At 41.4% G+C, this 12,278-nt stretch overlaps 1 protein-coding gene across 1 annotated transcript in view; it reads left to right on the forward strand.

Annotated features, from left to right (window-relative positions):
• Nucleotides 1-12,278, forward strand: part of mast3a (microtubule associated serine/threonine kinase 3a) — a 34,896-nt gene that overhangs the window by 15,274 nt on the left and 7,344 nt on the right. Inside the window, exons 9-23 of the mRNA XM_080034575.1 lie at nt 801-902; nt 1,297-1,429; nt 2,210-2,295; nt 3,271-3,356; nt 3,620-3,828; nt 3,991-4,129; nt 4,331-4,463; nt 4,566-4,731; nt 5,813-5,914; nt 7,086-7,208; nt 7,507-7,625; nt 7,771-7,952; nt 8,624-8,745; nt 8,843-9,031; nt 9,573-9,796. Coding sequence (XP_079890701.1) covers nt 801-902; nt 1,297-1,429; nt 2,210-2,295; nt 3,271-3,356; nt 3,620-3,828; nt 3,991-4,129; nt 4,331-4,463; nt 4,566-4,731; nt 5,813-5,914; nt 7,086-7,208; nt 7,507-7,625; nt 7,771-7,952; nt 8,624-8,745; nt 8,843-9,031; nt 9,573-9,796 — 2,115 coding nt within the window. The remainder of the gene's footprint in view (nt 1-800; nt 903-1,296; nt 1,430-2,209; nt 2,296-3,270; nt 3,357-3,619; nt 3,829-3,990; nt 4,130-4,330; nt 4,464-4,565; nt 4,732-5,812; nt 5,915-7,085; nt 7,209-7,506; nt 7,626-7,770; nt 7,953-8,623; nt 8,746-8,842; nt 9,032-9,572; nt 9,797-12,278) is intronic.

Here is a 12,278-nt window from a genome sequence, read left to right on the forward strand (position 1 = left end):
GACCTCCGAAAAAGCGCCATATAAATTCGATCAATTATGATTATTAACAAAAAAGCGATGACCGATGCCTCTGCTATTGGTTGCAGGGGGAACTGTCAATTGTAAATTAATCCAATGTATTAACACACCTGCTGTTGCTGTAAATAGGCTATAGCCTTAATGCTATTCATTTTGGCTACCTCCAGGGCAGCAATACATTTCACACATGATTTCTCAAAAAAAAAAAAAACCCCACTGTAGCCTATATATAAAAATCGGAAAAAAAAATCGGTTGGGCTGTACTCCATACTGCGACATGTTTAAGTGTTTTAAATTGGGTCTGGCCTGCTATTTTGTGTATGGAATAATATAATGCTGCTTGCCCTTTTGAGTTTTTGCATTTTTAACAAATCTCTAACAGGTTTGACAGGGTCACACACAGAGCCTGTTTCAAACTATCAGCTCTAACCTGAACTCTGACTGATATCTTTCTCTGCTGTTTGGCCAAGGCAAGGCTATGTTAGACTAAGAAAATGGGGACAATGCGTGTTAATTGAATTGTATTTGCAAGTGTTTCTCGTTACTTTGTATATCCGGCAAGGCAGCAAACTTAAACAAGGATAGCTGTTAAAACACCAGCTCTATTCCATTCAATCACCAACAGATCATTTTCTGAAGATGAATTGGATACTAAAAATAATACGCGCGCAGTGCAGACAGGAACCTGTGGATGAGCTGTGCTGCCTCTAGGCTTGCGCCAATTGGATTTGGTCACAATAATCTATCATCAATTCATCATCATCTTGTCTCTTGTTGTTCAGGCATATGAGCGTTCAGAGAGTGAGGAGGTGGCCATCATCACCAAACTGGTCAAGAAGATTCTCATCATCATCTCCAGGCCGGCCAGGCTCCTGGAGTGTCTGGTAAGACTCCCAGGCAGACACTGTAGGGATCTCAGGCACAGCACTGATACAATATAAACATGATACTTAGCAGATTCATGGATGATATGGTATTATAATCATAGTTTTAGCAGTCGAATAAACAGTTGCATGTTGGAATAAGCCAGCAGGATAATGTATTGGACGGCAGTCTTTAATTTTTAGTTACAGGTTAGTAAGTCATAAAATTAGCCCATATATACATCGTTCTATTTCTATTACTCACCAACTCTATCATTACATTGCATTTGTGTCCTGTTTTTTTTCTGGTGTGTAAAGTTTGAAGCTTTTCTGTCCAGGGACTCTGGGTGTATCGTCAAGCTTCTCTGCCTTATTGTAGTAAACACACAACGTGTCTTTACTCTCTTTTCTGCAGGAGTTTGATCCAGAGGAGTTCTACCAACGTTTGGAGGCTGCAGAGGGTGAAGCCAAGGTGGGCCAGGGCATCAAGACTGATATTCCCAAATACATCATCAGCCAGCTTGGCCTTGCCAGAGATCCTTTGGAAGGTGAGATGTTCATTCATTTATTTATTTATTTATTTCTACTAAACTTTGTATTTAGGCATTTTAGAATACTTTGTTTTGGATGAAATAGAACAGGATGTTTAGACTTGTTATGCAGGACATGGACTTTATTATTGCCGTACTCAATCAGAGCATTTTCACTATGGGTATGACAATACTGACTTTAGTATTCAACTATTGCCAACCACACAGTAAGTAGTTTATATCCTTGTTGATTACACTTAGTAAAAGTTATGGTCACTACTAAAGAATTACATGGGGAAATAGCACTATTCCTGCTGCCATTTTTAAGAATTTCTCTTATTATAGTTACAGGAATTATAATTATTTTGTTAGATATTTATTTTTTTCAACATTTTATGCAAATTCTTATAGTGTGCGTGTCATTCATTACTCTTACTACTACTTGCACTCCGCTGTCCTTCGCTGTATTTGTTTTTCTGTCAGTTCCTGCCTTGTGGCTGAGATTGCTAAATTAAACAGGTTTTGTCTGTGGACTATTTGATGAATGTCTTTGAGGAAAGCAATAATGATCTGTGGTTATGTAGAGGAACAACCCTCAATCAGTTAACAGTGCAGAGACAATATCTCTCTAAGATAAGTGATCTCCTGATTTCTAATCGAAATAATCACGTAAAAAAGTAACAAATATGCTTGGGCTACTGTGACAGTTTGGATAAACAGTTGAATTAACACTCTTGTTCTCACTAGTGTTCTATTAAGCTGAATGGATTTTGATCTGTGTGTCTGTTGCTGTTACAGAAGTGGTCCATCTGGAGCAGACGAGTCCGAATCACAGAGCGTCCAACAGAGACTCTGATGATACCATTGAGACAACACCCACACAGGTATAAGCTTACATTGAACAGTTATAAAGTAATTTCAATGAATTGGAACGTGATTCTGTATGACAGAATAAACAGTGGTAGGTGAAGTGATGTTAAAGGTCATTGTATTTGGACTAAGGCTGTCAAGCAATTAAAAAAATTAATCTAATTAATTACAGGCTGTGTGATTAATTAATCTAAATTAATCGCATACTTTTATGACACTTTTATACCTGTTTATAAACAGCTGTATAGCCTGCTACAGTTTGTTTCTCTCTCTCTCTCTCTCTCTCCGTCTCTCGTAACTTCTGTCTCCACAACAGACAGCTCTGCACTGCCACAGATGCCTATGCCGATTCATTCACCATCGTCGTACTCATAGACAAAAATATTGACACACACACACACACACGGGGCGGGTGTCCGTTTACGCGGGAGACGAGACAGCTAGCAAACAAAATTGAGGCACACGGAGGAAGATTGAGAGATACTTTTGAACCTACATTGTTGCACCCACTAAATCAATAATGCACAGACACTGCGGAGAATAAAGTAAGATGTCTTCCTACCTTCATGCTTATTTGCCCGAATCATCCCATAAACCGTCCATAGAGCCCTCGGCCCCACCCTTTCCCCTGCTTCTCTCTTTACTTTTCTCCCTTTCACCCGTGCGGGCTGTGTATGCAAGCTACAGGTGCAGCTCGGTGCAGCTGCGCACCACTTTTGCACCGGGTCAAAGGGCATTATAGAAGTGCGATTAATCTGCGTAAATATTTTTAATCGCGTTAATTTTTCTGTGATTAATTAATCGAAATTAACGCATTAATTTGACAGCCCTAATTTGGACTGAAAAAAATATTAAATATCACAAGTACTAAATGGTATTGAAGGGGTTGCTTGAGTCAATCACTGTGAAGTCATAAAGTGAATGAAAATTAATGCTTTTCAGAAACAGTGCAGCAAGTCCTATTTCTCTTTTGCATGTGTGTAATTCAGAGCCGAGCAGCCTGCACCCCTCCTCGCAGAAAACCACTGGAGAGTGACTTTGACACTATCAAGCTCATTAGCAATGGTGCCTATGGGTGAGTAAGATAAACGTCTTTGTCTTAACTGAGTCAGTCGATCAAAGCAGAGAGCCCTACAAAAGAAAAAAGCAGAAGAGAAAGTGAAAAGAGAAATTTTTGAAAATTAAAATTTGTCCGGGCAATTTCATTTCAAGACTGCACTGATGTTCGCTAGTAAGGGTGTTTGAACCCTCCTATCCTTATTTGTCATGTAATATTGCTTCTTTCGCCTCCTTTTGCCATCTTCCTTCCTTCCTTCCCTCCCTCCCCCTGCTGTGCAGAGCTGTTTTTTTGGTGCGCCACAAGGAGACCCGTCAAAGGTTTGCCATGAAGAAAATCAACCGTCAGAACCTGATGCTTAGGAACCAAATCCAGCAGGTGTTTGTGGAGCGAGACATCCTCACCTTTGCTGAGAACCCATTTGTGGTTTCTATGTTCTGTTCTTTCGAGACGCGGCGGCACCTCTGCATGGTCATGGAGTATGTGGAAGGTAAAGTTGTTAAGTGTTTTCATTTGCCAAGAATATATTTTTTTTTTGTCTCTTTTAATCAAATTTTCCTTGTGGTCTCTTTATGCCCACCACCTGTACACACAGAAGACACATTGTAACAGAAAGCCTAAACAAAGCATCGAACTGTGTTTGTACTTCAAGGTGGGGATTGTGCCAACCTATTGAAGAACATTGGTCCTCTGCCCGTGGACATGGCACGGCTGTATTTTGCAGAGACTGTCCTGGCGTTAGAGTACCTTCACAACTACGGCATCGTACACAGAGACCTCAAACCTGACAAGTGAGTCCTCATTTCACAATTTTTTTTTGTTTCTATCTGTACTCTCAGGCAGTACCTAATTACTTTACTTGAATTCTTTCATAATTTTTAGACTTGGCGTCATCTATAAAACTGACAACCCCTCTGAAGCTGGTGCAGAATTTTCAAACATGTTCAACCTTTGATATTTATACCAAATATTTGTGTTTTTTTCTTTTGCAGTTTGCTAATCACCTCCATGGGACACATTAAGCTGACAGATTTCGGGCTGTCAAAGATCGGTCTGATGAACATGACCACCAACTTGTATGAAGGACATATAGAAAAAGATACCAGGGAGTTCATCGACAAACAGGTTTGTCTCTTTTTGTCGCGGCTTCTCTTCGTCTCGTAGGTTGTGTTCATGACTTTATCTCAGAAATCTTTTGCTCTTTGTCTGTGTTTTTCCTCTCTGTAGGTGTGTGGCACTCCAGAGTACATTGCTCCAGAGGTGATCCTGAGGCAGGGCTACGGGAAGCCAGTAGACTGGTGGGCTATGGGAATCATCCTTTATGAGTTCTTAGTGGGCTGTGTGCCTTTCTTTGGGGAGACGCCGGAGCAGCTGTTTGGTCAGGTGGTCAATGGTAAGAGATCCGCTAGCTAGGAGAACGTGCAACTTTTCTGCACATGAATTTAGCACAAGGGGAGTTAAAGGTCCTATTTTATGCAAAATGCATTTTTTCATGGTTTTTCAACATTAACACGGGTCCCTGATGTGACTAGAAACTCTCAAAGTATGATTAAAAAAATATATTTTGCTTCTACCTCCACCCTTCTGAAAACCTGTGTTCAAAAACCCTAGTCAAATGTCTCGCTATGCCCCCCCCCCCCCACCACCACTACCAACTTAACTTATCACTACCTCCATCTCTGATAAGCACACTCTGAGATACACCTGAATCTTACTGGCAGTTAGATTCAAATTGACATTCAGGGCCAATCAGAAAAGACTGGGCTTTTTGGAAGGTGGGGCTTAAAGCGACAGGCTCTAAAAAAACAAAGCGTTTCAGACAGAGGCTCAAAAGAGGAGATTTAGCAATGGCACTTATAAATGACAAATATAAATATATTTTTGGATAGCATCAAAACAGTTTCTATTAGAAAACCCAAATTACATTTTTGAGCAATAATAATTTCATTTGTGGAGGGCTAGCGAATCAGTGAAGCCCGGAAGTGAGGCGGGTAGCACAAACAGCTAACAACAGTTAGCCATTGTTTTAATGTGTTTGTTTGTTTCGTTCAGCGAGTACTCACATGCATCAACCCTTGTTGACTGCTCGACACCGTGCTCGACACTCTCTGCTAAAAATGGTGCTCTTTATGGTCCATAAATATAAATACGTATTTCTATCTATGTTTATGGTCTAGAGAGCCGTCCCATCATTTCCGGCTTCCGTATTTTTTCGGGCCACAATACAGATTAGCGCCGCCTGCTGTTATGGAGACATTACGTCCCGCGCAAGCGCAGAGTGTACGGACAGTCAGCAGTCAGTTTGGTGTGTTCTTTGCACTTTTTCGGCCGCGACGGGAAGACTGGAGCTCCCTGAATCGGCAGTCTCCATTTTCGGGTAGTCGGACTGGTGTGTCCTGGCCTTAAGTCGCTTGGCCTGTGTAGAAACCTTTGAATCCCTTCATTGAATCACTGGAATGTGCTTCTTTGTCCAGATGACATCATCTGGCCAGACGGTGAGGACGCCCTGCCAGCTGACGCCCAGGACCTTATCACCAGGCTGCTGAGACAGAGCCCTCTGGAGCGGCTGGGAACAGGTCAGTGGGACTGATGATGAATGAGTGGACAAGGCTCTCTGGAGTACAGCCTGCTGGCTCCCAGTTTGCACCGCACTGTGACCTTCGGCTGGCCAAGAAGAGGCACAAACTGATTTCCTCGTCCGCTTTTATACGTTGAGTTTTTGAGGCCAGCCATGGCATCACGTGATATTCCGTTAAAGAGGGATAGTCAGGTCAGGTCTGATGCAGAAACATTTTATAGTTTTGAAAATATTTAAAGCTGCTCTTCCATCCTTAAAAACGCAGCTTGAGACATGTTTGTGCAATTTATTTGTAGGGATGGGACGATCCACTTTTTTTAGTTCCGATCCGATTCCGATACCTGGGGTTTGGATATCGGCCGATACCGATACTGACCGATACGATATCATAATTGTTATACATTTTTTCGTTATGTATAGGAAGGCTTAAGCAATTCTAATTTAAAAGAGCAATAAATATACACAAATGCATATAGGTTTATCTTAAAGGCAGAAATCCTTCTCAATGATCACTTCTGCCCCACTAGAATATGTGGTGGTCTGTTTGTCTAAACAGTCTTTCTCTCTTTGGCTGTATTTTACATAGTAGAATTTGTCACAAGCCTCTCCTTGACTTGGATTAGCTTCAAATTGTCAAATTATAAAGTGATGTTCTCTCTCCCTCCACCGAACGTCGGCGCATGTTACATAGAAAAAAAAAAAAAAAAAAAAAAAAATTATAAAAAAAAAAAAAAAAAAAAAAAAAAATCGGATTTTAATATCGGAGCTGTCAGTCCGATATCCGATACGCAGATTTCGGCCATATCGGACCCGATACCGATACTGGATCGGATCGGCCCCATCCCTATTTATTTGTTAGTAATTCTCCAACACATTTTCACTTGTATGTTTACATCAAAGCTGTGATCGTGAGGAGTTAAAAAGCCAACAAGTTTATTGATCAAAACACAGAGAGGGTCTGTGATGAATGTCCAGAAACTATTGACCTGAGTTTGTCAAAGCCATCTGTCGATTTTACAAGCAGTTCTCACAACAATATTTGGATAACAAGGGGGACATTGTTCACAAATTGGCTATAGAGCAGATGTAAACTAGTAAACTTGCCCGAGATGCCAAATTCAAACCTGTTTTTCTGATTATTTTTTGTTGTGTTGTTTGTTCTCCTCCAGGTGGAACCACTGAGGTGAAGTTTCACATGTTCTTCCTGGGCCTGGACTGGAATGGCCTGCTCAGGCAGAAGGCTGAATTCATACCTCAGCTAGAGACCGAGGACGACACCAGTTACTTTGACAGTACGTGTCATACCTGTTAGATTTATGGATGGATAAACACACATACAGCGCCTTTCACCTTCTAGCATGAACTCGCCCAACTGCAATACAAATGTTAATTATCGATCATCTGAACACACACAGACAACCCTAAACACACCTTTTCATAGAAACACAGGTGGATCCACTGCGGTTAAGTCAGGATGTTGATTTTTTTCTTTGGTCGGGGGGAGCAGAGACACGATTTAACAATAATGTCAGGTGTTCATGAGTTTTTCAATATTTAGATCATATTTGAACGTCATTGTTTTTCCTACAGCCCGATCAGAGCGCTACTGTCACCTGGACTCAGATGATGATGATGATGATGAAACCAATGACGATGAATCATCTCTTGAGCTGCGTCAGTTTTCCTCCGTGGCCCACCGCTTCAGCAAGGTACATGTTACTGCCCTGCTTATTGGTACTTCATCTGTAGTATATTTTAAAGTTTTGAAATATATGTCTGACGTTGATTACTCTTAAAAAGAGGCGTGAACTAAAAATAAACAACTATGTCACCCATTTTCTGCTTGAACTCTAGGTGTACAGCAGCACAGAGCACCTGTCCACCTCCACGCCGTCCAACCAGAGCCTGTCGTCATCGGAGCGTAGCCACAGTGAGGAGAAGGAGGAGCGATGGGAGGGCAGGGGAGTCCTCTCTCCTGGCGATGGACACAAACACTTGGCTGGTGGAGACAGAAGGGCAGATGGACACAGGGGGAGGTGAGAGAGGAATGTCCTTATTATGGGAAGGAAATAAATGACAGCCGGTCTTGTTCGCTATAAATGTGAGATGGAAGTGTATGTGTGTTTATATTAAAATAAATTGTCATGTTTTTACTAGTGCTCTAAAAATATTCTATATGTAATAATACAATGTATAATAAGTAATAAATAAATGTTAAGCATTGTACCGTAGCCCAACTTTGACCTCCTCTATATTGAGTTTGTATCTGTGTTGATATGGGGTTTGTCAGTACTCTCTGACATGCAGGTCAGGTAGAGGCTTTTACATTGCTTTCGGGATTGAACGGCAGTGTCAGGTTTCCAGCTTTCCATACAGTGCATGGAAAAGCTGCAGAACCTCCTGTCACCCTGGTTAGAGTGAACTGTTTTCACATGAAAGACTGACATCACCTCTCCTGTCAAAGTTGGTTTGTCTTAGAAGATGAAGTCAGCGTTTAAAAAATAATGAAAAGTGACTACAAGGTAATGTTTTTCCTCAAAATGAATTCAAATAACTAGTAGTTCAAGCCAAGGAACATACCAGTGTTCATTCACCTGCACAAAATAACAAACTTAAAATTTGGCCAAAACATGGTTGTAGTATTCATTGGACCAATTATTAAAGAGATTCTTATAAATCCTGATTGTTTTCTGTGTTTTCCTCACAGCCTGCGTCCTCGTGCGTCGTCCAGCTCCTCTCAGTCAGAGCGCAGTGCAAGCCCACTGGTGATGAACAGCACGCAAAGCCTCGACATCATGCCTCGCTTTGCAATCTCTGCCGAGGAGGAAGGTAAGACTGATCAACACAGACCCGTTCATTGTCTTTGCCTGTTATTCATGCATTTAGGACACCCCAGTGCTTACACTCTGTACCTCCCTCATTCTAGACGGGATGGTTTCTAACCTGCGGCGCATTCGGCTCCGGAGCAACAGCACAGGCACCAGACCGTCCTTCCGTAGAGGGGCATCACGGCGCATCGCCCATCAGCTGGAGACCCCAGAGAAACCCCGTTCCCCAGCTGGCAAAGTCCCCAAGTCTGCCTCTGTCTCCGGCCTGTCGCTCATCATCACCCCAGGTAAAGAAGACGATAATAATTATCAAAAAATTTTACCAAAATGCAGTTATATTTGTCATTTACCTCAGCTACCAGTGAAACTCGTACAAAGTCGATTGCCTGCTCAAACTCCAGCCAGTGTTATAGAACAGGCACACTGTAATGTTTCTAAACTCACACTCTATACTAATGATACATGTGTTTTCAGTGCCCTCTACAGCCTGCTTTTATGTCATTTACCCAATACACAAAAACATATACTGTACAGTAAATACTAATACTGTGACACAGGCACGGATAGAATAATGTCACTTGAAATAATAGGTCAAGCATATTTGTCTTTTTTACTATTTCAACCGTAGAACTCTTTAGTACAATACAATTTTTTTAGCACTAATATTATTACTAATATAGTTTGGAAGAAGTAGTTTTATCCAATACAGAATGGAGCAAAAACTTAAAAAAAAAAAAAAATCAGTCAGAAGTCCAAACTATCTTGAAACACTCTCGTGACCTTTCTCCTCTGATGACCTTTTCTAATCATCTTCTTTTTCTGATGCAGACGACTCGGCAGGTCCCCCGACAAGCCCCAAATCGTCCATGTCCCTGTCGTCTAACCCCTCGTCCAGAGACTCGTCCCCAAGCCGGGACCTCTCCGTCAGCATTAGCTGCCTCAGGCCTCCGGTGGTCATCCACAGCTCCGGGAAGAGGTTTGGCTTTGCGCTGCGAGCTATCAGAGTCTACATGGGAGACAGTGACGTCTACACTGTCCACCACATGGTCTGGGTATGTGTCCTCATCTCAGGCGTCAGTGGTGCTGTTAATCATGTTTGAAGAATTGTGTATTTTAATCGAATTTAACATGTGATTATGAAATGTTCACATTTGTTTTTTTTAAATGACATGCATCGAGACAACTTTCCTGATCTTAATATTTTCTGTCTCTAATAGTCAGCACACTGGTACATGACAGTTATACAGTGGTCAGCATGACCAAGAGCACAGAGACAATCAACTCAATGCATTTGGACCTATCAAATGCTGTGCATAGATGGTTAAGTGTTAGCATATTTGTCTCTTTTTTCACTCAATAAAAAAACACTGGCTTTTAACAATTGCACAGGTGAAACATAGCCATGTTAACTAGTAGGGTTGCAAAGGAGTGGAAAGTTTCCAGTAAATTTCCGGAAACTATCCACGGGAACTTTCGCTCAGGAATTTTGGGAATATTCAAAATTGGAAATTATAGGAATTAACTAAATGGCGGTAATTTAAATGATTATTTTTCATATACAAACATACAGTGAGTCCAATATGTATTTGATCCCTTGCTGATTTTGCCGGTTTGCCCACTAATAAAGACATGATCAGTCTATAAATTTATGATAATATGTATTCAAACATGGAGAGACAGAATATAAAAAAAAAAATCCAGAAAATGAACCTAAGGAATATATATTAATTGATTTGTATTTCATTGAGGGAAATAAGTATTTGATCCCTTAGTATTCATTAGGAGTTCTGGCTTTTACAGACCAGGTAGACACTCCCAATCGACTTGTTACCTGAACTGAAGCCACCTGTTCTCACTAATCACTCGTGTGAAAAACACCTGTTCACAGAATCAGACAATCAGACAGATTCCAAACTGTTCACCATGGGGAAGACCAAAGAGCTGTCTCAGGACCTCATAGTCAGGATTGTTGATCTCCACAAAGCTGGAATGGGGTACAAAAAGATTAGCAAGGTGTTGGATTTGAAGGTAACAACCATTGGTGCAATTGTAAGAAAATTTAAAAAGCATAACATGATCATCAACAGACCTCGGTCCGGTGCTCCTAAGAAGATTCCACCTCGTGGGGTAGCAATGATTCTGAGAACGGTCAAAAATCATCCTGCAACCACTCGGCAGGAGTTGGCAAATGACCTGAAGGCAGCTGGGACCACAGTTTGCAAGGAAACAATAGGCAACACTTTGCGCAGCAATGGGTTAACATCCCGCAGTGCCCGAAAGGTACCCCTTCTCAAGAAGGCACATGTGGACGCGCGCCTTAAGTACGCCAATGATCACCTGAAAGATGAACCAAGTTATTGGGAGAAAGTTATGTGGTCGGACGAGACCAAAATTGAGCTTTTTGGCCTCAATTCTACCCGTCATGTGTGGAGGAAAAAAAATGCTGCTTATGACCCCAAGAACACTGTGCCCACCGTCAAGCATGGAGGTGGAAGCATAATGTTTTGGGGGTGTTTCTCCGCCAAGGGTACAGGGCCACTTCACCGCATCACTGGGAAGATGGATGGAGCCATGTACCGTACAATCCTGAAGGACAACCTCCTCCCCTCTGCCAGGAAGCTGAAAATTGGCCGTGGTTGGGTCTTCCAACATGATAATGACCCGAAGCACACAGCAAAGGCAACAAAGGATTGGCTCAAGAAACATCACATCAAGGTCATGGAATGGCCCAGCCAGTCACCGGACCTCAATCCGATCGAAAATCTATGGAGGGAGCTGAAGGTCAGAGTGGCCAGGCGACAGCCCACCAACCTTCATGATTTAGAGAGGATCTGCAAAGAAGAGTGGGGCAAAATTCCACCTGGTGTGTGTGCTAAACTTGTGGTTAACTACAAAAAACGTCTCACTGCTGTGCTTGCAAACAAAGGCTTTGCCACTAAGTATTGAGTGTGTTTGGCCAGAGGGATCAAATACTTATTTCCCTCAATGATATACAAATTAATTAAAATATATTCTTTAAAGTTATTTTCTGGAATTTCTTTTTGATATTTTGTCTCTCCATGTTTGAATACATATTATCATAAATTTATAGACTGATCATGTCTTTATTAGTGGGCAAACCGGCAAAATCAGCAAGGGATCAAATACATATTGGACTCACTGTATATCTAAACATTTAAACACTATGTTTGGTCATTGGCAGACATCCATGCAAAATAATACAATTAAAAAACATTACATTTGAACACATTTATTTGTAAGAAGAACTTTATCAAGTTGATTATTTTATGAACAATCAATAATTTCACTGAACAACAAAAAGATGAATGTTGAGTAAAATATTACTCATCTGTCTGACCCCACCCATTCAATAAATAAAGTAAAATGCCCCCCCATGTGATGGAGGAATGCACAGTGCATGTAGGGGGCGTGGCCTCAGTACCCCTGCAGTAGGATGTGTGATATGTGCAATATGCCAAGTGTACTTGCATAAAATCTGGTTGTTTTAGTCAAGATTATGCTAAAATATATTTT

The sequence above is a fragment of the Ammodytes marinus genome (genome assembly GCF_949987685.1).
Source record: "Ammodytes marinus genome assembly, chromosome: 9".
Taxonomy (NCBI): domain Eukaryota; kingdom Metazoa; phylum Chordata; class Actinopteri; order Uranoscopiformes; family Ammodytidae; genus Ammodytes; species Ammodytes marinus.